At 41.3% G+C, this 24,811-nt stretch overlaps 2 protein-coding genes across 2 annotated transcripts; both read left to right on the forward strand.

Annotated features, from left to right (window-relative positions):
• Positions 1-7,922: 7,922 nt before the first annotated feature.
• On the forward strand, positions 7,923-10,626 carry LOC119919135 (zinc finger protein 723-like; the record flags this gene model as incomplete). The annotated part of the gene is made up of 2 exons (XM_038739605.1): positions 7,923-8,379; positions 8,833-10,626. Coding segments are annotated over 2 exons (540 nt in total), but the record flags the coding sequence as incomplete, so codon positions are not given.
• Positions 10,627-14,746: 4,120 nt separating this feature from the next.
• Positions 14,747-22,100, forward strand: LOC119919136 (zinc finger protein 709-like). The gene is made up of 2 exons (XM_038739607.1): positions 14,747-14,758; positions 19,112-22,100. Exons 1-2 carry the CDS (start codon positions 14,747-14,749, stop codon positions 20,399-20,401), a joined length of 1,302 nt encoding a protein of 433 aa, XP_038595535.1. The 3' UTR covers positions 20,402-22,100.
• The last annotated feature ends 2,711 nt before the right edge of the window (positions 22,101-24,811 follow it).

Consider the following 24,811-nt stretch of genomic DNA (forward strand, 5'->3'; position numbering starts at 1 on the left):
AACGATTTCTGAAGTGCTTCACCATCAAATTGAGCCAAACACTTTTACTGGTATTTTTGGCATTTCTCTGAATTCGGGCTTGCCTAAAGTGAAGCTGAAAGTATTGACTTTACCTCCTTATTGACTCTTAGGGCTATCTTACTTAAGTGGAAAGATCCTGCTCTTCCTTCCCACTCACATTGGATTAAGGACATTATGTCATGCATGAATTTAGAGAAAATACGTTACACCACCCAGGGATCTGAGAATAAATTTTACGAAATATGGCGCCCCTTCTTGACATTTCTTGAGAAACCACCTACAACAATATCAGAGTAGCTACCCCCTTCCCCTCTTTTATTTTATTTTATTTCATTTCATTCAGTTCTATTTATTTAAGATGTGTATTTAGTTTCTTCTATTCTTAACCCTTTTACCTTTATGTATTATAATTAAGACTGTGATTTAAATCATCTCTTGTAAGAATTCTTAATGCAGGTTTTTCGCAATTGGGTGGGAGCGTGGCATATGGGTGGGATATGTTCTGGTTTAAAAAGTATGAAAAATATGTATATTTCATCATACAGTAATTATTTTTGCAAAGTTGTCATTCAATAAAAAAAACCTTTGAACGTAAATCCCGGTGCTGTAGAAAGTTCTGACATGTGGTTTAACTTGACTCTTAACTTCCTGTCAGTGGTTCTGATTTCCTGCAGCTGCTGACTTCTCTGTGTCTGTAGAAATAAAGTTTGTTTGACTGCACGCATTAGAACGAGCCACAAATATCCAGAGAGCCGCAGCTGTTATCCAGCCGCTGGGAGGTTCACAGGAAACTCGTCCATTCAAGCCCTTTCGTTCAGTTGCAGGGTGCCACCATGAGATGGCGCTTCCTTAGCAAAAACCAAGACTGTATGGCTGCAGACTGGAGCCTCATGTTTCATGCCCTCTGGCCTGGTGCCTTCCACAAGCTTCTATGTTGCAAAATAAAAGCTGGCGTCTGGTTCGTTATACCTTCCTTGTACTTTCGTGTTTTTAAATGGAATTGTAAAGGAAATTATGCGAATGAATATAATAAAATATCTCATTCACATTTATTCATTTAGCTGACGCTTTTAACCAAAGCGACTTACAATTGCTATACATGTCAGAGGTCACACGCCTCTGGAGCAACGAGGAGTTAAGTGTCTTGCTCAGGGACACAATGTTGGATGGGTCACAGTGGGGGATCAAGCCTGGGTCTCGCACACCAAAGGCATGAGCCTTATCCACTGCACCATCACCACCACCACCACCATATCTGTCAGTAAGATAAATGCAGATTATCATGCTAATGACTAAAAATACTTATATGTCCAGCAATCTGGTGGAAAGATTGTTTTAAACGTAGTTTCAAATCCCGCTGGAGGTATTCCTTTCCACTGTTGTTTCCGTATTAGACAGGCTAGAAACTCCTGTTACTTGTATGTATGCTTGCGTGTATATCCATGCTATTGAAATACACTCAAGCATATTGACTGAGATTCAGTCAGCTTGTGTGTAGAACAATGAGTGAGCTGGTGATGATCTATATGTAACATGTATCCTTTTGTCTTTTTAGGGTGACAATTTTACCAACAGTTCAGGGACAGCAGATGTTATGCGTAATTCTTGCATATAGAATGTGTTGTTAATGTGCATTGTCTGTGTCAAATAAGCCCGAAAAACTACACAAATAGATATTACTCTGTGATATTACCAGAATCAGGATCAGCTTTATTGCCAGGGATGTGTACACATACGAGGAATTTGACTCAGGATTGTACATTGCTCATGATGTGCTTACTCATACAAAAATACCACAACACAATAATAAAATAAAATCAGACATAGACTACAGTATAGACAACACTAATATACACACTATGAACAAAACAATATAGACGTATTGACAAATAGTGCAGTGATCAGAGTGCAAAGGATGCAAGAGTAAAATTATTATTATCATTATTGCGTACATGTTGGAGGTGGATGTGATATACAGGTACACATACATGCATACATGTACATAGTGCAAAGGATACTGGAATAATGAAGTATAGGTATTATTGTGCAGGAGTTATGACTTGAGGTAGGTGGATTGGTATACAGTATATACAATATGACAATATAACAATATGAACAGCTCTTATTGTGTCTCAGCTGGCGGGCTCTGTGGACTTCTGCCTGGAACTACTGCTTATCCTGTGTCTGTGCCAACCCAGCGACACACAACACACACATGATAGAATAAGCAATTATATTTGCAGTGATTTCCCTATTAAGTGTGGAAACAATATAAGATATAGAAATAAAAACGAGTCTTGGAAAGAGTATAACATGTTTATTATTTTACTCTTCATTATCACTGTCCTTAATGGAAAATCTGGATAATGCAGAATCCAGGGTGGGGATCTTCAGAAAATATCCCCTGCAGCTCACTTTGCCTTCCTCTTCCAACGTACCCTGTGTTTAAAGCAAAAACAGAACAAAATCATACTCTTATCTGCTCTAATACAGTATTTAGATTTGTTTTTGTTTCGGACACAGCCACAGTCTTTTTTGTTAGCAACAAGTGACTTGCTCAGCACAGTAGGCTATACAGCATACCCGGCATGTGTTATTTTTAAAAAAGACACTGATGTGTTCCTAGTCTGCTAATATACATTTCTATAGGTAACGTTAGCTAACGTTAATATTTGCTAACAAATGTGAATTTAAACGCGGTTGCTGTTTTATGTGTTAAACTTATCTCAGATTTCATCAAATAGATTTACGTTAACGTCAGGGATACAACAACAACATCCAGAAATTTGCAAACTATATGTATGGCCTAAATCGTTAATTTAAGAGTTTTATGTTTTTCAATTTATTGCAACAAACTTGCTTATGACTCTAACTGCTGCTGCTGCTTCTCTTGATGAATAGCGGGTTGCAAACAACATTTAGGTGCATACTGCCAACTACTGTAGAGGAGTGTGTAACACACACATCCGGTAATTCGCGATTTCGACCTTGATACTACGTTTAAAACAATCTTTCTACCAGATTGCTGGAATACAATATAAAACGATCACAGAACAGATTTTTAGTCTGTCTACCATTTGGATTTATCTTAAATAGGGACATATTTTTAAGTATTTTTATTCATTAGCATGATAGTCTGCATTTATCTTATAGACAGATATTTTATAAAGTATTTTATTCAAGCGCATGATTGCCGTTACTATTCTGTTTAAAAATATTAAGTACGAGGTAGAAATAGTGAACCAGACCAAGCTTTTATTTTGAAACGCAGAAACTAGCGGAAAGCACCAGGCGGGAGGGTATGAGACAATAGGGCATGAGACAATAGGGCATGAGACAATAGGGCATGAGACAATAGGGCATGAGACAACAGGGCATGAGACAATAGGGCATGAGACAACAGGGCATGAGACAATAGGGCATGAGACAATAGGGCATGAGACAATAGGGCATGAGACAACAGGGCATGAGACAATAGGGCATGAGACAATAGGGCATGAGACAATAGGGCATGAGACAACAGGGCATGAGACAATAGGGCATGAGACAACAGGGCATGAGACAATAGGGCATGAGACGGGAGGCTCCAGGCTGCAGCCACACCCGACTCACAAAAACACACTGACACATCAAGCAATGTGTGACAACCCACAGTCCACTGCTCTGTGTTTAGGCCATGGTTTTTGGACAGGATGTTTCCCAGCAGCTGCTGAAGCTTCAATAAGGTTAAATTAAACCAACAAGATGAGGGGAAAACATTTGAACATTTATAGGCCTATCAAGTATGTGTTGCTCTGTTTGTATATTTGTACTCTTTGCCTTAATACCCACCACTTCCACAGAGAAGAGATCCTCCCCAAATATTATTCCCAACTACCAGTATTTATTTATTAAGTGAGCATCACATTAACATGTTGTTGTTATATTTCTAATTTCTTCTGTATTAACGGAGACTAAAGAGGTTTGCAGGCTACATTCACAACACACAGTTTTCCTTCAGTGGCTTTGTGTTTGCATCTGTTTGGGCTGCTCATTAATGCAGCTGAATAGCCAGCTGATGTCCACATGTTCAGCTCTCTGCCTCCTATTCAAGCTGATCACCTGAAGAGAGGTGAAAATGCGCATCAGTCGCCTTTTCAAGCAGCTGATCCCCATTTGAATAGAGAGCCGACCTGGACAAACACACGATGGCCCGTTAAGTGAACAAACAGCTTCACTGTGATGTTAATGATGTGTTTGGACTCTCTTAGCTGCCGAGAGAAGCAGCAGATGTTTGTGAACAAACTGTTTCATCTGATTTCACCATTTAAACAGTAACCGTAATATAGCTACTCCTTTGTGGCCCGGGGAGAAAGTCCCAGACTCCCTTCAACAATCGTGCAGTTTAGTGACTTGTTGAGTTAGAGGACACTTTAGAAACTTTGTGAAACGCTGTCTACGACTAATTCTTAATGATTCTGCCTTCCTGTAAATTCAACATTAAATGTAACACATGAAGTTATTTCTGTCTTTGTTGTACAAAAAGCTTCAGCAGGATATTTTCATGAGCCTCTGATGTGATAATAACAAGCGCTTCATTAAAACTCTGCTCTGTGTGAAGCACACTCCCTCATACACATCAAATATGATCAGCTGGTTTCAGGAAACCAACTAACTAAACTTCATCTTCTGCCTGAAATCAAGGAGCCATGTTTCTAAACGGCCTTAGCGACAGTAACTAAGGGGCGGGGCGAGACGCCGTGACATCGCGAGAACACTCCGCGGGATCCCGCAGCGCTCCTGTATCTCAGCCTGAAGAGCTCCGAGACCAGAATCCAGACTCAGTCCAGGACAACACGGTCCACCAGTCACAGCGGAGACCTGCAGGACGATGGAGAACCAGAACCCGGACCGCAGGAGCCAAACAGCAGCCTCGTGCTCTGATAGCGCCGATGTTCAGGTCAGTGTTCATGACTTCATCACGAGACTAAAGACACGAGGAAGAGTCTCGAGGGTCCGTGTATCATCCGTTCATTCTGTTGTTAGAGATCAGAGCCTGAAAACCCGCTCCAGGGTTTGTGTTGACGTGGTTTGATTTCCAAAGTGTCTCCGTGGTTCCTGTTTTCATCTTCAAGATGGCGTTTCTCTTTTCTTTGTGCTGTGGGTTTTCCCGCGCGGCGCATGCGCGGTGCGGCCCGCGTTGTGTCGGGAGCGCGCAGAACAAACAATGATGGTGAAAATGAAGCAGAGTCATTATATTTGCTCGTGTGTTGGTGAGTTTCTCTCAGTGACAAACAGTCTGCCTGCATTATTGTTCTCTGAATGATCGTCGTGCAGGTTTCAGCTCTAAATAGTATCTGTGGAGACTCTTTGTAGAGATCAGAGTCAGTCTGGAGTTTAGTTTTCCTCCACTGCTGCTCAGCTTTTCAACACATCCTCTTCTGAAGTTTGTTCTGTGGGACTTTCCTCCACGGTGCCTTTTTCTCACCAGAGACTCTAACTGATGCAGTGACCTGTATTAGTGTTAGATCTCTGTAGGCTCTGTCATTAGCTAGTTAGCTCAGTAAACAGTACTGTACATGCAGGCCAGCCATTAATTATGGATAGGAGGACAACATTTTCCGAACTGGGCCCCTCGTCGACACCCCACCTACCTTTAGTTCTAATACAAACTCTCAAAATCTCAGCTGAGGTTGCCAGTCAGTCAGAACTGAAGAAGTCCTTTGGATGAGGGACGAAACGTCTTCCAGTATCTTCAACCAAGTCCAGTTGCCCTTGACTCTAAACTTCGTTGGATAATAGAATGGAGAGTTATTAGATGTGGAGCCAACCAATTTTGAAACCGAGTCAATTTTGAGTCTTTGGTCCATGTCTTCTTTTACTCTAATGGACATAAAACACCTTTTTAGATGGTGTTTGTTTTAAGACTGTTACCCTCCACCTTTTTGCATCTGCAGATTTCATCTAAATTAACCAAAACAAGCTAATCTGCATATTTACACAGAACATTTCAGGGGAAAATACTCGATGTAAGTCATTAACTGGGGAAGTTCTGTGGTGATATGCTTTACTTACTTTCTTCATCGTGACACCTGCTTCCCGGACTCTCATTAGACAGTGTAACTGCGGCGGCTGGTGGGGGCGGTCAGGCCCGCCATCAGGGGGGTCAAAGGGTACAGATGATACCGGCCCAAACAAAGGTCTATGGTTAACCCTTAAATGTGATCAAGTTTGACACTTGTGTTATGTATTTACATGATAGATAAATGTATTATTAGCATTAAAACATACACATTTAATGTGTATTCAAATATTAATATATTCATTGTTAGGTTCTGTGTGCGCAGCATGAAGGGACTACAAACTTTTGCTTCGTTATACAGCAGCCTTGTGTTGTATAATGACGAATAAACAACCTTGTAAAAGTTAAACTACAGGACAAAAGATATCTATATCTAAAAGCAACACAGACAGCCTGAGAGCTTCACTGCATTATATTCTATTATATTTTGAATCATCATCTGCCACCTGAATTTTGTGTTTCCCTTTATATTGATAAAGATTTGTAACACCCGCAAGAAAACAGACCTACAGTAAACACTAGTCAGCAGCACATCACAGGTCAGAGGATACAGCTGCAAACATGGTTACAGTATAATAAGCTATACATGTGATAAACCTGACACAGTACTCATACAGTATTTCAGTTTAGTACATAATTTGACCAATACGTTGATGAATGTAGTCCTCAGTGTTGAATTTGATAGATGAAGTATGTGTATTTGTTCACTCATAATTAAATTGTATGATTTAATGCTTTGCAGTTATCTCTTCAATGTTTGATTTTTACTGTTCTCTAATCAGCAAATCACTGAAAGGCATTTTTTTCCTCCTTGTTTTAAGTTAAATGGAGGAACATAACTGTCACAGTCTAATTTGAAAGATTAAAAAAAATGCTGCACAGACTCCATCTGTGTCACTATAAGGCTAATGGCCAAGAGCGTCTTTGAAATTGCCCATGTTTGTACTAGAACTAAGGGTGGGTTGGTCGAGGTGGTGCTGGATTGGGTGTCGATGAGGGGCCCAGTTTGGAAAATGTTGTCCCCCTGTCCTAAATTCCCAACGGCGGGCCTGGGGGCGGTAGCGATGTATGCCTGTATCGTACTTATATTGACAGTAGGTTTTTCTAGGTAATTTTCCATTCAGTTTTCAAGTGCGCCGCATGTGGATCAACTAGCGTTAGTTTGGTGGTGTGTTCGCTGTCGCTCAGTAAAATTGTAAAATTTATAATGTGTCGGCTTAATATTCTTTCTCTCTCTCTGTTTCTCTGCAAAAGCTTTCTATTTAGCTTGTTTTTAACATTTGGCTAATGTCAAGCTAGCGTTAACTATGCTTATATAAAACATACAGGATGAGATACTGAGGACAGAGATGATTTTCTTATCCATTGCATTGCAAAATAAAACCGAATTGACGCTCGAGACATGTACGGTACATAATTGGACCCGTAAGTCTCGATAGCAGTATCGATAAGCTTGAACCTTATTGATTTTCGGGTTTTGAGAATTTTTGGAACCAGGTCCCCATCCCTATATTACACCAATTTTAATGTCCTCCAAATGCGTGTGCCATGTGACTTCTTATTTTGGTTCAGTCATAGAGTGATCACGCCTGCAACTTCGACTACATTTATTAAGCCAAGATGGAATATTATAATAATAATATTAAGGGTGTGGATCCAAGGAATGAACAGTGGCTCAATAATCTAGGACTGAACTGTGGATTTGGTGTGTTGTTAAACCCTTAGTATAGAACTTTAAAGATGTGTTCTAATTATATATAGTTTATGATTTTTTAGATTGTTTTACATAGCTCGCTCCACATCTACATCTCACTTACTGTGTTTCTCTCTGCTGATATAGGGAAGGAGAAGAAGAGAGGGACTCAAATGTCACCGCTGTCAGCACTGTGACAAATCCTTCACAACATCTAGAAATTTGAAGAATCATCGGAGAGTTCACACTGGAGAAAAACCGTACTGGTGTGAACAGTGTGGGAAAACTTTCGCTCTGTCAAGTTACCTAAAAATCCACCAACGTGTTCACACTGGAGAGAAACCGTACAGCTGTGAACAGTGTGGAAAATCTTTCAGTACATCAGGTGCCCTAAAAATCCACCAACGTGTTCACACTGGAGAGAAACCGTACTGGTGTGAACAGTGTGGAAAAACTTTCCCTCAATTAGGTCACCTAAAAACCCACCAACGTGTTCACACTGGAGAGAAACCGTACTGGTGCGAACAGTGTGGAAAAACCTTCACTCGATCAGGTCACCTAAAACTCCACCAACGTGTTCACACTAGAGAGAAACCGTACAGCTGTGACCAGTGTGGAAAAAATTTCCCTCAATTAGGTGACCTAAAAATCCACCAACGTGTTCACACTGGTGAGAAACCGTACTGGTGTGAACAGTGTGGAAAATCTTTCCCTCAATTAGGTCACCTAAAAATCCACCAACGTGTTCACACTGGAGAGAAACCGTACTGGTGCGAACAGTGTGGAAAAACCTTCACTCGATCAGGTCACCTAAAAATCCACCAACGTGTTCACACTGGAGAGAAACCGTACAGCTGTGACCAGTGTGGAAAATCTTTCAGGACATCAGGTGACCTAAAAATCCACCAACGTGTTCACACTGGTGAGAAACCGTACTGGTGTGAACAGTGTGGAAAAACTTTCCCTCAATTAGGTCACCTAAAAACCCACCAACGTGTTCACACTGGAGAGAAACCGTACAGCTGTGACCAGTGTGGGAAATCTCTCACTACATCAGGTGACCGGAAAATGCACCCTGGAGAGAAACCGCACTGCTGTGAACCATGTGAGAAAAGGGGGGTACAGGAACTGCCCGAGTGAAATGGGCAGGATTTAGGACATCTACAGTCTGACGTGTGTAAAAACATTTTTTTCTTTTCCCAAGTTGAGCTGCCCAATGCAGGTCAGCAGCACCGGACCTTATGTTGTTCATGTCCGCTGTAGCCAATAAATGAAGGCGAAGGAGCGAGGCGTTCTTTCCACACCTGTAAGTAGCTTCTGCCATTATTGTGTCACAGTCTAAGATGCAAAGAACATTGTCCATTGTAAACTTATGATAAAGGTTTTGGCACGTGGTAAATTAATTTCTTGCTAATGGTTGTGACAGGGTTTACATGTAAAGGCCTTTTCAGACTGCTTGGATACGCGGGTCGCTCTGCGCTCCTAATAACTCAGGAAGTCAGACATATATCAACCGCATGGATATTCCGGTTGATTTTCAAAATAAAACACCCTGTGCAGGCTGCCGATCGTGTACCAACAATAAACAGTTAAAACAGACAAGAAGAAACAGTTAAACTATGTGGCCTACTTAATCATGGTAGAAGCATAAAAATCAAGGACATCTGAACAAATCAGCAAAATTAGGCAGGCAAAATGCTCTTATTCTGAAATGCTCCATGTGTAAAATGCAGCCGGTATTGTAGCTGATAACGGCTGAGAGTTGTCTGTGTATGGATGGATGGGTAGGCCAGAAACCGTACTTTTAAATGTTTGTTTCCTGTGTGAAACAAAAAGTGATTTTAGTTTTGTAAGTAACCACAAGCCACGTTTAGACCAAAGGTACCCAGGACTTTTAAAGTAAGGACAAAAAAAACGTCATCAGACGGGTTACGTGTAGATGCAGATGTACGCATGCCTCCCATTTTTTGTGACCACACGGACATGTCCGCGCAGCAACTAGTGCAACCAGGGCACCAACTCTACTCATCTACTGCGCATGTGTGGAACGTGTCCACCAAGCTGACTGCAGAAGGTTGTATAAACAGAAGTATTCAGCATCTGCTCCCCAGCATATTCAAGGCTTAAGTCCCCAGATCTCTTCTCAAGGAACTAAAAGGTTCCTTCAGCCCACTGTTGTGTGCGTTTCCACCGCGGTCTAAAGACCTCACAGATTCGGCAAATTAACCAGCTGACATAGGCTGTAGGCTGTACTCTGTATAAAGGGATGCACAAGCCTCATTATTTGTAACTACTATCCATGAGCAAAATTCATAAATGATTTGACTGGAATATAATGAAAAATGATAGGCTTTGCATGACCATTAAACAGCTTATTTTGTGTGGGAGTATAATGAGGAGACAGCTTAAAGTTAGTTCAAATTCAATAACAAACTGGATGAAGCCATCACCTTCACAAAATAACTCCAGCACAGAGAAAGCAACACAAAAATAAAATCTTAATAAAAATGGAAACTTAAAACAACAACTTTGGACCCAGTATTTAGCGTAACTCCATCAGCTGTTTGCTGTAAACACACCGCTGCTCGCTGGCTGCTGTTTTGACTGTTGACTATTTGACTGATTTATTGGTGGCCAGTTCAAGAAAAACACCCGACATTCTCAAGTTTAAGCCAGTAGCCTGTACTTGCCCATTCAGAAATTCGCTGCAAGGCAATATTGCTTATGTTATTTTTAAGTTACTAAGTTCAATGTTTTGCTGTAAACCTTTGTTGTATTGTTATTGTCTTTATCATGAATCTTGACATCTGTAAGTTGAAAAATTTGAGCATTAAACACTTAATTTTCTGCATTCTGGTGAATTTCTTTGCACCAATTTCTGGTGAAAATGTTTTTATTCATGCAAATGGAAACACAAAATTCAGATGGCAGGTGACGACTCCAAATTTTGAGCCGAACAGAATTTGAAGGCAACATCTACATGTGTACTTAATGTTTATGTAACCCACAGCATCAATATAGGCTGTCATGGCCTCCTCCAAGGGTCACCAACAGCAAGAAAGGCATGTCGAGTTAAGTGTATGCTGGCAGCATTTACCAAGTCTCACAAACGGCATAAAACACACGTAGTATTTGTTCAAACTCGTGGCGCAAAGTACATGATGGCCCTGCCCAAATGTACATTAAAACTACTGTGTCCTGCAATGTACAAACTGCTGGATGTACTGAGGAATTGACGGCGCAACAGGGACACCGAGGGACTTATACAGGCAGCTGCCTTACATCCACCCCTTCTTTGATTGATGGCAACACAGCCATCAGAAAAAATTTAATTCAACTAAAGCTACCCAACACCCATAAGTCCAGGACAAACAAAAGAAAAGGCAAATGAAAAAGATTTCTACTGAATGTTAGAGGTTTTGGAAGAACGGTTCTAAAAATGTTCTGGCTTTCTAAGGGTCCCTGAGTTTTTATATCATCAGTTAAGTCTTTGAAGGTTTCTCTAAAAACAGTTTTGAGGTTTTAGTTATTGACAGACTGAGTTCTGCAGGAACGGTGGAACCATGTTCTCTCTAAAGCCCCATTTTCACCACATGGTACTACTTTCTACTTGCCTTTTTTTCCATTGGGGAAAATGGGACCTGGTGCCTTTTTTGGAATCCCCTCCTTCGAATTCCAAGCGAGCTGATGCGATACCGAAAAATGAGCTGCTTGTTTTTGGTTTAGGATTCCTTCGGTGTTGAGTCCAGAAGGTTTTTACCTGGTGCAGAATTACCACCTCGGCTGTCTCCTCTCCAAACAAACAGATCCGGTCATTATAAACACTGAATAAAGCAGTTTCATTCTCTTCAGTGGACACCAGGTGTCAGCGAGCCGACCTCCTGACAGGGTACGAGCTGTCGACTGGAAATCAGTCAGAGCTTATGCAAAGCAGGTAGAACGCAACAGGTTTTTTTATCTTTTATTTAACGGGCCATGCTGTTGGACTGCCCCTGACTGCTGTTTTTGTTCTTTTCTCTGTGCTGGAGTTCTTTTAGGAAGCTGGGCCCCGTTTCAGAAAGCAGGATTAGTAAAACCTTTCAGTATGTTGAGCCTGAGGTGAGGGAAACTCTGGGTTTCAGAGACAAGATCAGATGAACTCTAGATCAGTAACCATGATCGTGAACATGACCGCCTTTGTGATAAATCTGTCGTATGGACAGAGAGTTATCTTTGGACGTTGTGGACAGAATGAAATTTAAGCTACACTTCCCTTTATAACACCCTGTGGACATTAAGGCAACAGTTGCATTGAAACACTAACCGTGGGCTACATTACTGCAGTAAGCACTGTTAAAATCAAACTAATCTGTAGTCACACCGATGGAACGTTTCTATTATTGGCTAGTTATTATGTTGAAGATAACGATAATTTTTCTGCGTGAGGATGATTGTGATGCAGCTGAAAGAAATCAATGCATAGTCCTGAAGTTTGACAGCATTTCAATAAAAAGATTAGAAAATGAGCAAGATTTCTTTATTTAAAGTAGATGTCCTCAACTTTACAGTCAACATAGTTGAAAGCGAGTGTTTATAACGGTGATAAGAGGACCAAGAGGGACTATCCTTCCGTGCACAAGAAGAGAAAATAACTCCATAAGAGTGACTGTGGGGAACAGCACTCTGGTAAACTTGTGTTCTCTCCTCTGACAGTCTGATGTGAGCAGAGCTCATGTGTAGCTGCAGTGAATCTCTGGGTCTGTCTTGCATTGACTTACTTTTTGCAACGTTTCAAACCGTAACAACATGCTTTTTCACATCAATCAGTAGTTTTTTATTGCTAACTTTTTTTTTTATTGCTGACTTGACTGGACATTGCAGATGTTGCCAGTTATTGCTAACTTGGTTTGCAGAGCCATATATGTCCAAAAACGACGCCGATCGGTCTTGACAATTTCACTGATGCACAGAACATGGATACTGGAGCACGTGCCCCAGTAAAAAGTGTCTAGCGAAGCCTTTGCATTAGTCCTTTTATCTGGAAAATGATTCTGGATGGAGTCAAACAAGTTTGGGTTCATAAATGTGATAAATCAAAGAGACTTAAGCACATTAACGTTAAACCCCTACAAAATGAAATGTGGCCAGTAGGGACTTATCAACACCAGAAATGTAGTATTCTATACTGATACCAGTAAAAATCCACAATTGTCATACCAATATATAAACAAAAGCAAAAACAAAACAATAACTTCATGACCTTCAACATACACTGCTTTTAATAAAAACATTTGAACAAAAAAGGTTTGATATCATTAATGAGCAAGATGTTGACATTTTTACTTTGCATGTTTAATCAATAAATGAATTACTTTGAATTATCTTTAGAATCTCACAGGTGTGATATGTTCAAGGGTGCTCACTATCTACAGTGGGGGAAATAAGTATTTGACCCCTTGCTGATTTTGCAGGTTTGCCCACTTACAAAGAATGCAACAATCTACAATTTTAATCATATGTACATTCTAACAGTGAAAGACAGAATCCCAAAGAAAATTCCAGAAAATCACATCATATGAATTTATTAAAATTGATAACCATCTGATGAGGAAAAACAAGGATTTGACCCCCTGGACAAACAGCATGTTAATATTTTGTAGAAAAGCCATTATTGGCCAGCACAGATGTCAAACGGTTTTTATAGTTGGTGACAAGGTTTGTGCACATTTCGGCAGGGATGTTGGCCCACTCCTCCCTGCAGACAGCCTCCAAATCATTCAGGTTCCGAGGTTGTCGCCTGGCAACTCGAATTTTAAGCTCCCTCCAAAGATTTTCAATTGGATTCAGGTCTGGAGACTGGCTAGGCCACTCCAGAACCTTGATGTGCTTCTTCTTCAGCCACTCTTTTGTTGCTTTGGCGGTGTGCTTAGGGTCGTTGTCGTGCTGAAACACCCATCTTCGACCCATCTTCAGCTCTCTCACTGAGGGAAGGAGATGTTGGTCCAGAATTCCACGATACATGGCCCCGTCCATCCTCCCCTCAATACGATGGAGTTGTCCCGTCCCCTTGGCTGAAAAGCACCCCCAAAGCATGATGTTGCCACCACCATGCTTGACGGTGGGGATGGTGTTCTTTGGGTTGTACTCGGTGTTCTTTGCCCTCCAAACACGACGAGTTGAGTTGAGGCCAAAAAGTTCTATTTTGGTCTCATCTGACCACATCACCTTCTTCCAGGCCTCTTCTGAGTCGTCCAGGTGGTGAATGGCGAACTTAGTGTGTTATCAACCGTTTCTTTTGTAACTGTGGTCCCAGCTGCCTTCAGTTGATTCATCAGTTCCACCCTTGTGGTTTTGGGATGATTCCTCACCGTTCGCATGATCAGGGACACCCCACGAGGCGAGATCTTGTGTGGAGGCCCAGACCGAGGGAGGTTTGCGGTGGTGTGGTGCTTCTTCCATTTCCTGATAACTGCACCGACAGTTGATCTTTTCTCTCCAAGTTGCTTTCCGATTCTCTTGTAGCCCATCCCAGCCTTGTGCAGATCAACAATCTTGTCCCTGATGTCCGTAGAAAGCTCTTTGGTCTTGCCCATGGTGCTGATGTTGGATGCTGGTTGTTTGGGTGTTGACAGGTGTCTTTTATACAGGTAACGAGGTGAGGCAGGTGTATTTGATGTAGATAATTAGTTGGGATTGGGGCTGTGTCTTAAAGAAAGACTAACTGGCTTGTGGGAGCCAGAATACTTGCTGTTTGGTAGGGGGTCATATACTTGTTTTTCCTCATCAGATGGTTATCAATTTTTATAAATTCATATGATGTGATTTTCTGGAATTTTCTTTGGGATTCTGTCTTTCACTGTTAGAATGTACATATGATTAAAATGGTAGATTGTTGCATTCTTTGTAAGTGGGCAAACCTGCAAAATCAGCAAGGGGTCAAATACTTATTTCCCCCACTGTACGTCACTTCTGTTGTGATCAGGAGAGTAAACATGGCGCCGACGGTAGTTGCGGCATTCACAGTACTCCTGCTAAAGTTGATAACAACTCACCACCAGTTCCTTATGAGAAGAATTAAGAACGGCCTCACTGACAGGAGCCTGGGCTCTCGCTACACTACTGTGTCCAGATGAGAACAGATAGACTGGCCTGACTGAGGGTCTCTGGCCAATGGCTTCATGCATGGCTGCATAGAAAATCCATGAGGCAGCAGTGACCTCTCCTGCATCTGTCCCGGACCCAGTTTATGGCAGTGTTAAGTCCTTTGTAAATTGTAATAGTTCTGAAGGGTGAAATGAACATTATTTACATGGGTTTACATTCTAGATAGTCATTAAATAGTATTACCAATAAAATAAAAGCATTACAAAACATGTGAAAGTGCAGTTACCTTTTTCTTTAGATTTTCCCACTTCTTTTTACACTGCTCCTGAGTCACTTTCCCCTCCAGCCCCATGATTTTGATAATTTCCCTGAAAGACACACAATTATCCATTAGATCACTTTGCAATGAAAGTAAGGGCTTGCTTTCAAGTAACAAACTTGTCTGCTCATGTAATGGCCGTGTTAACTTACTCATATCCCTGGCTAGGGGCGTTTCTCTGCCCCGTGAATAGCCGCTCATTCTCCGCCCTGAACTTTATAAAATTGAAAGTAAGCTTGTCGGACCGTGACAAAAGAAAGTGAAACCATTGTATCATCATGTATTATGTTATTTATCGCTCATATTCTGATAAAAAAAGAAATTTCTTCTCCATTTGTTTGTCCTCTTGCCGGCTTCCTTTTTCTTCTGTGTTTTCCCAGCGTCTGACCAGCACCATTGCAACCGCTTTGCTCCCCCATTGGTTAGCTGTTTGAATCGTCACGACACTACAAGGATTCTGGGTAATAGCCCATAGCAAAGTGAGGTCTGATGCCTACTTGCGAAAGGGGTGCATTAAGTGCGCTGATGATCACCCCTAGAGAACAACATTAGAGGATCGGGACACTCTACGGTCTTGCACCCCTTGGCGAGAACGCGTATTGAGGGGCACAAGGGTGGAAGTGCGGATATTGGGACAGGGCCGGTCATTATATTTCCTCGCGTGTTGGTGATTTTCTCACAGTGACAAACAGTCTGCTCTAAATAGTATCTGTGGAGATCAGAGTCAGTCTGGAGTTTAGTTTTCCTCCACTGCTGCTCAGCTTTTCAACACATTATCTTTTGAAGTTTGACCTGTGGGACTTTCCTCCACGGTGCCTTTTGCTCACCAGAGACTCTAACCGATGCAATGACCCGTGTGTGTGTGTGTGTGTGTGTGTGTGTGTGAGTGTGTATACAGGTGCTGGTCATATAATATCATCAAAAAGTTGATTTATTTCAGTAATTCCATTCAAAAAGTGAAACTTGGATATTATATTAATTCGTTACACACAGACTGATATATTTCAAATGTTTATTTCATTTAATTGTGATGATTAAAACTGACAACTAATGAAAACCCCAAATTCAGTATCTCCCCGAAAATTAGAATATTACTTAAGACCAATACAAAAAAGGATTTTTAGAAATGTTGGCCAACTGAAACGTATGAACATGAAAAGTATGAGCATGTACAGCACTCAGTACTTAGTTGGGGCCCCTTTTGCCTGAATTACTGCAGCAATGCGGCGTGGCATGGAGTCCATCAGTCTGTGGCACTGCTCAGGTGTTATGCCTGTGTAACGTGTAAGGTGTGCCGGTCTGAGTATTTCACAATCTGCTCAGTTACTGGGATTTTCACATCCAACTATTTCTAGGGTTTACAAAGAATGGCGTGAAAAGGGAAAAACATCCAGTATGCGGCGGCCCTGTGGGCGAAAATGCCTTGTTGATGCTAGAGGTCAGAGGAGAATGGGCCACTCATCTCCACTACAAATAGGAAAAAGAGGCTACAATTTGCAAGAGCTCACCAAAATTGGACAGTTGAAGACTGGAAAAATGTTGCCTGGTCTGAGGAGTCTCGATTTCTGTTGAGACATTCAGATGGTAGAGTCAGAATTTGGCGTAAACAGAATGAGAACATGGATCCATCATGCCTTGTTACCACTGTGCAGGCTGGTGGTGGTGGTGTAATGGTGTGGGGGATGTTTTCTTGGCACACTTTAGGCCCCTTAGTGCCAATTGGGCATCGTTTAAATGCCACGGCCTACCTGAGCATTGTTTCTGACCATGTCCATCCCTTTATGGCCACCATGTACCCATCCTCTGATGGCTACTTCCAGCAGGATAATGCACCATGTCACAAAGCTCCAATCATTTCAAATTGGTTTCTTGAACATGACAATGAGTTCACTGTACTAAAATGCCCCCCACAGTCACCAGATCTCAACCCAGTAGAGCATCTTTGGGATGTGGTGGAACGGGAGCTTCATGCCCTGGATGTGCATCCCACAAATCTCCATCAACTGCAAGATGCTATCCATCAATATGGGCCAACATTTCTAAAGAATGCTTTCAGCACCTTGTTGAATCAATGCCACGTAGAATGAAGGCAGTTCTGAAGGCGAAAGGGGGTCAAACACAGTATTAGTCTGGTGTTCCTAATAATCCTTTAGGGCAGTGTATATACAAACAGTGCGCATTCGCATAAAAAGGGTTTTGTTCACAACGGTGCATGCTCCATATTTCTCCAGAAGAATGCACATTGATTGTGTCAGGATAGGATGACTGCAAAGAAAAGTTAACGGCTAATCTAATATCATGGCGGCCGACAAAGCCAGGGAGGCCTGTTGGCATCGCATTAAGTAAATTATCTTCCCGGTGTTCTTATTGTAGTTCAAATCTCTGAAGGTACAGCTGCACATAAGGTCCATTGTAATAGGAAAAAAATGAGCCAGCGGAGAGGGGGAATAATCCGGGACAGAATTTAATTTCCAAGATAAATCTAAAGTCCTGCAGCTGATCTGCAGCTCTTTTTGCTTGAAATGTTTTAATAACCTTCCAAACTGCCGCGATTTTATTTTTGTGTTGCTTTCTCTGTGCTGGAGTTATTTTAAGAACTTGGCTTTATTAAATGTGTAACGAACTTTATCGTGTCTTGTCATTATACTCCGACACACAAAAAGCTGCTTTAATGGTCAAACACAGCCTGTAGTTTTTCATTATATTCCAGTCAAATCTGATGTTCATTTATAAATGTTGCTCATGTATAGTGGTTACAAATAATGATGCCTGTGCATCACTTTGTATGACCTACAGCCTACAGCCTACGTCAGCTGGTTAATTTGTCTAATCTTCGCAGTTCTTTAGACCACGGTGGAAACGCACACAACAGGGCTGAAGGAACCTTTTAGTTCCTTGAAAAGAGATCTGGGGACTTAAAAGTCCCGGGTACTTTTGGTCGAAAAGCGCTTTGAGGATTTATTTTCTGTTTATTAACCCTCACCCGGGCTCCATGTTTTTTGGACACATAAAATAGTCAATCTAAATATGTGAAAACATTTAGGATAATTCAATTGTATCCTACAGATGGGCTACATCTAAGGAACTGTCCCGTTAATTAAGATATTCTCCCTAAAATAACGGAGGCTGCAGGGCTCGCTGTATGAAGGAATGCTGTTGTGTTCAGAATATCATCAGTTTGATTGAAAACTCAGTAGAAGGGTTAGGAACGCACACACAGCTGTCTCTTGATTTCAGTTAAAACGTTTCAACATTACTCAGAATCTAAAGACAGATAAGACGAAGGTGATACGAAAAAAAGTACCTGGTAGCAGGTACAAGTACAACTTCTACACAAAGGAAAACCAAAAGAAGGCGACTAGAGTCGAGGCGAGTCGAGGTGGTACCTTGCAGTGGAAAAGGTGCTTTACCGTCTCTCTCTCTCCCTGTATGTCCGCTTCGTTGACTTTCTCCATCAGTAGTAGGTTAGGCTGTATAAAGTCACCAAAAAGAAAACAGCAGCAGCTGCATGTTGAAGAGGCGTGTTGACGACGTAGTCTACGTGTTTTTCTGATAAATGCAGCAGTATGGCGTCTAACCTGGGCGGCCCGCGGAAGTGTATGTGTGCGAAACACTGACTGAACCAGCACTGTCTCAATCAATCTTGTTGAGAGTTTGTGAGTAGACTGCTGAGTGCAGACGCAGAAGGAGGGGCGGGGCTGCGCAGTGAGGGAGAGAGAGGAGCAAACGCTTGCAGGACTTTACAAAAACAAATTAATCACCTCAACATCAAACTATCTCGGTATAAACGGTGTGTCATTATATACCGATATACCGCCCAGCCCTAGTATGTAATACAGTACATGCTCACTATGTGCGCTAATGTCATTTATGGTTTTTGAAAGCTCGCTCCACATCTACATCTCACTTACTGTGTTTCTCTCTGCTGATATAGGGAAGGAGAAGAAGAGAGGGACTCAAATGTCACCGCTGTCAGCACTGTGACAAATCCTTCACAACATCTAGAAATTTGAAGATTCATCGGAGAGTTCACACTGGAGAGAAACCGTACAGTTGTGACCAGTGTGGGAAAGCTTACACTCAATCAGGTCACCTAAAAATCCACCGACGTGTTCACACTGGAGAGAAACCGCACAGCTGTGACCAGTGTGGGAAAACATTCGCTACACCAGGTCACCTAAAAAGCCACCAACGTGTTCACACTGGAGAGAAACCGTACTGGTGTGAACAGTGTGGGAAAACTTTCGCTCACTCAAGTAGCCTAAAACTCCACCAACGTGTTCACACTGGAGAGAAACTGTACTGGTGTGAACAGTGTGGGAAAACGTTCGCTACACCAGGTTACCTAAAAATCCACCAACGAGTTCACACTGGCGAGAAACTGCACAGCTGTGACCAGTGTGGGAAAACTTTCGCTACACCAGGTTACCTAAAAATCCACCAACGAGTTCACACTGGCGAGAAACCGTACAGTTGTGACCAGTGTGGGAAAGCTTACACTACATCAGGTCACCTAAAAATCCACCGACGTTTTCACACTAGAGAGAAACCGTACTGGTGTGAACAGTGTGGGAAAACTTTCGCTCAATCAGGTAACCTAAAAAGCCACGAAAGTGTTCACACTGGAGAGAAACTGCACAGCTGTGACCAGTGTGGGAAAACTTTCGCTGCACCAGGTTACCTAAAAATCCACCAACGTGTTCACACTGGAGAGAAACCGTACAGCTGTGACCAATGTGGGAAAACTTTCACTACATCAGGACAACTAAAAAAGCATCAACGTGTTCACGCTGGAGAGAAACCATATAGCTGTGACCAATGTGGGAAAACTTTCACTGCATCAGGTCAGCTAAAAATCCACCAACGTGTTCACACTGGAGAGAAACTGTACAGCTGTAAACTGTGTGGGAAAACTTTCATTACATCAAATCAACAAAAAATCCACCAACGTGTTCACACTGCAGAGAAACCGTACAGCTGTGAACAGTGTGGGAAAACTTTCGCTCAATCAAGTAACCTAAAACTCCACCAACGTGTTCACACTGGAGAGAAACAGTACTGGTGTGAACAGTGTGGGAAAACTTTCGCTCAATCAAGTAACCTAAAACTCCACCAACGAGTTCACACTGGAGAGAAACCGTACAGTTGTGGCCAATGTGGCAAATCTAATACCAACAGGAGAACTCTTAGAAGACATAAATCCATTCACAAAGCGTCAGTGTGACATTTTTCACAGAGCCGAGCTAGCTGTTTCCTTCTGCCCTGAATACAACCACCTGTTATCATGCGATTGTGCTGGACTAACGTCATGTGATGACAGCTGAGGAAGTTTGATTTGGAAAGAGCTGGAAAGCAGTAGTCCAGAGGTTTTATCAGCCAACAACAAAATTAAATTGCAGTAGCCAGATTTCAATTTTTATGGTACTGTAAGTAGAATTCACATAGTTTACAGAAAAATGTCAAGATTTGGACCTGAATCCATTAATAACACTACTAAATACTCATGCAGATTGGTAATCAGCTGAAATAAGAGCTTTGGGGGTTTAGTGACTCTTTAAGAAGGCCATGGGATGTGGTCAAAAGCTCCAACAAAGAGGTAGTATGTGATGTTCACTAATTTATCACAGATGTAGTAATAATAAGTGTGCTCCGATCGATCGGTCACCGATCGTAATCTGCCGATAATGGCTTTAAATAGTTTGATCAGTGGTCTCTAAAAAGGCAGATCACAAAAGTCGATCAGATGATGCAATACTTTCCGGACAAATTTTCAACGGCAGCTAAAATGGTTCCCTAAAACTCCTTTTCAGATAGGAAGCTAGTGAAGCATCCAGTTAATCATTTATAAAGAGTTTAGCAACAATCAGACAAGCAGAGCAACAAGCAGGAGTGACCATTTCAAACTATCGCGGTCGTGCTTATCTCACACACATGCCGCCCGCTACCAGAGTTTAATTGTCTTGACCCACAGAGCATCAGGCAGAGAGAGACTGATCCTTCAGTGTGAGTTTCATGATGAAAAGAGAGGCGCCACTCAATCAGCTGACTGCCTCTCTCTGTCTCCGTTTTCGTTTTAAAACGGAGACCTTTTGCTACGTTTCCCTCTCCGTCCAGATGAAAATGGCGAATTGATGGGTAAAACTGATTCAATCTTATCAGTCATGCAAAACACGATGCTACAGAGTTTTATTTTTTGTATTTTTATTTAGATATTTTCTACTGTGTAAATAACACTTGTACTGTGCGTGTTGCCGTATTTACTTTGCTTTCTCTCTTTGTAGGCTACTCTTGTTACTTTCAGTTCTATTTCGTTGGCGGTCAATGCAAAAACGAATACCTGTGTGGTTCTTCGACTGTATTACTTTCTTCTTTCGCCAAGTTTTTTGCAGCGGCAGATCTGCTTCATGTTTACACCCCGGCCTGTGCATGCCCAGTGAACGACCACGCGTGCTTTCAGTCGTTTTAATATAAATGGAGATCAACTCTGATACGCAGCTAAAACGCTGCTGTGGAGGGAGAAGATCTTATTCGCTATAAAACGGTTTAAAAAAACATAGTAGAGTGGATGTAGCCTAACATTAACCCACTCCTCTCTCTACTAATAAAAAAATCTAATAAAAACCTGCTGGCCGTATTGAAAGTGTTTGCTGCTCTCTCCTCTGGTAAAGCAGGTGGCAATAGGCCTGTAAAAGATGTAGACTGTGCTTCTTGCACAAGGATTTAATAATCTGATTACATCAATTTGATTTATAGATTTAATAACCCACTGAAATAATATTAGGCCTATACTAGTGGTAAACCATATGAAATTATAATGAATATAGTAACTATAAGTGGGCTAATATTAACAATATACTAACAGTATAATATGGAATTAACATTGTACTTTATTTAAATTTCCGTTACTTTCAAATCTCATTGATGACGTTGTAGTAGACCTAAATTTATTAGTTATGCATTTTAATAAATTTATGAGAATTGATACCCAATTATGAATTTTTAAGATTCATAAAATCATTTTTGGTTGAACGGTTGTACTGTTCTAGGCATTTGGTAACAGGAAACAATTGTCACATTATTGGTCAGGATTTTTATACATTTAACCGCATTTCCGATGAGGGCATGTAATACTTATTTCGTCCACTTGGGGGAGCTCAGGTTACATGAGGAAAGCTTGGATTAAATCAAAGATCGTCTCTCCTTAGGAACCGGGGAATATTGTTGATTCATCCTTAAATTCAAGCTGGCGATTAAGAGTATAGTAAAACATTTCTTTGTCATCATTTCTAAAGGGATTTTGTAAGAAAGTATTATGAACAAGCATTGATTACATTAGATGAAGGAGTGTAGTGCTGAAAATAAAAACACTGCACAAGTAACTTCTTTTCAGCACTAATATCAACAACAGATAGCAACAACAGTTAACATAACTACTCAAATAGAGGCAAACATATTCAGGTAACTAAAGATTTAATTAAATTTAATTAAATGCTTTGAGTCTTTTGGAGACTGCAGTCCTTTTACATTGAAAGTTCAGTGTCCTGGACAATGTCACACTTAGGTGAGACAAGGAGTATCCCTTTGATGTGGTAATAAAACAAAGAATAAGGTCAGTTTCCACGGAAACGTGTGTGGTGGGGCCAGTTTTGATAGGCTGTTCAGGGAAAAGCCAATGGCTGGCTCGTGTCCCTTTGTCAGTTTAACAGTCAGGCCCCGCGTTATCAGCTTCGGAATCAAAAAGGTGCCAGTTTTATGGTCGGGATAGCACTTAGAGAAAGCAACTTTGACCCCTCCCCATCTTCTCTTGGGAGGAGAAAGGAATTTAGGGTAGCTCCAAACGTTGCTACAGCTACAACGTTATGCCTCCTCTGTAGCCCCCTCTCCCTCTCTCTGCTCCTCTCTCCCCCCTAAAGCCCACAGAGCCTAACTGAGTTTTCCAGAACAAAAACCAGCTACTTTATAATCGACTCAGGAGGCCTGAGCTCCTTTATCTCCTAAATATTTTGGCTACAGTTTGTAGTTTGTTGCAGTTTTTATAGTTGAAGTAAATTTATAAAGATGCTGTTTGTTCTGTTTTTGTAGTTTATTCCACAGGAAAGCTGTATTTGTTAAGCTATAAGATGTTGGCAGTAAGCAGGCAAAGGCTGCTGTGGTTTAAGGAGGGAGTGGAATTTGTTGCCCATGTTTCCTGCCAATAAAACAAACAATTGTCATTTCATGATTTTTTTATCATGTTAATTTTAATACTTAATACATTGTTTTTAGGACCATTTAAATAATTATATTGTATAATGCTACATGATAAATCAAAGGCTTCAAATAGACCCAGTGATTAGTGATCGGCCCAAAAAATCCTGATTGGAGCACATCTATTCAAGAATGAATCTCAACACTTGATGAAGTATTGTTTCTGTGTCAGGGCTTGACAATAACGGTGGCCCGATGGCCTGGGGCCTGTAAAAAGTAACATCAGGACAGTTGAACTAGCAACTCGACGCAAAAACATTAGTATAAATATATAATTAAAAACTCAACATCCTGCAGTTGTTTTGCAGCTCATAGCGCACACTGTTGTCCAATCCAGAGTTCTAGTTACGTTGTTGTCAAATGTTATTTCTCTAATCTCAATCATGCGGCAACCTCTGGGTCTGAAAGTGAAACCATGCAGACGGAACTTAAAGCTGCGTTCTATATTACGGCCAGCAGGGGGCGAGTCCGCTGGTTTCAAAAAGAAGTCCGGTTCCATTAGATATAATGGTGAAAACTCCTCAGTAAAAACTTTCCTGATGAGTTTATGGTCTCAGTCACTAGTTCAAGTCTTCTTCAACCCAGCATGATGTTCATTTAGTAAATGTTGGTCCTATTCGGAGGAAAATAGACATAAAGCAGCGTATGCTTTTGGGCGGGACTACCTTGTGATTGACAGGTTGCTACAACTTACAGGCAACTTGTAACTTATTTAATAACCGATTAAACATGTTTACTATATAACATAGCTTATAAGTCTTTGGTTTTGTTCTAAAACTGATACATTTACATTTATCTGACGCTTTTTTGTCCAAAGCGACTTAGAATTGCTGTACATGTCAGAGGTCGCACGCCTCTGGAGCAACTAGGGGTTAAGTGTCTTGCTCAGGGACACAATGGTGGATGGGTCACAGTGGGGGATCAAACCTGGGTCTCGCACACCAAAGGCATGAGCCTTATCCACTGCACCATCACCACCCCATGTTCACAGTTCAGGGCGGCTGTGAACCAGTCATTAGTTCGCCTCGCTGCATAACCATTGTGTTAGTTTAGAGAGTATTTAGAGAGTTTGTATTTCTGTTGCCTGTCTGAGTGGCTTTTGGAACCTTTGTAAATCGCCTAGTTTGATTTAGTGTACCAAGAGTAGGACACGCTTTAGTTTGAGACCTCTAAATTTGTAGAATAACAGCTAGATTGTTTTCTTCCTTTGTAATTTGTAAGGTTTGTAAGCTGACCTTTCCGGTTTTTTGTGTATTTTGAGTACTGTACTAAGGACTGTCTTTGGACAAGACCCTCTTTTGTTTCATTTTGTGTATTGGATGTTTGTCAGCACCTGTATAGCCTCTTTCTGTTGTATTTCTTTCTGCAAGCGCTGTCCTTGGTTAAT

Source organism: Micropterus salmoides, unplaced genomic scaffold (assembly GCF_014851395.1).
Source record: "Micropterus salmoides isolate LMB-PRFRI ecotype aquatic unplaced genomic scaffold, ASM1485139v1 Ms_hic_scaffold_2561, whole genome shotgun sequence".
Lineage (NCBI taxonomy): Eukaryota > Metazoa > Chordata > Actinopteri > Centrarchiformes > Centrarchidae > Micropterus > Micropterus salmoides.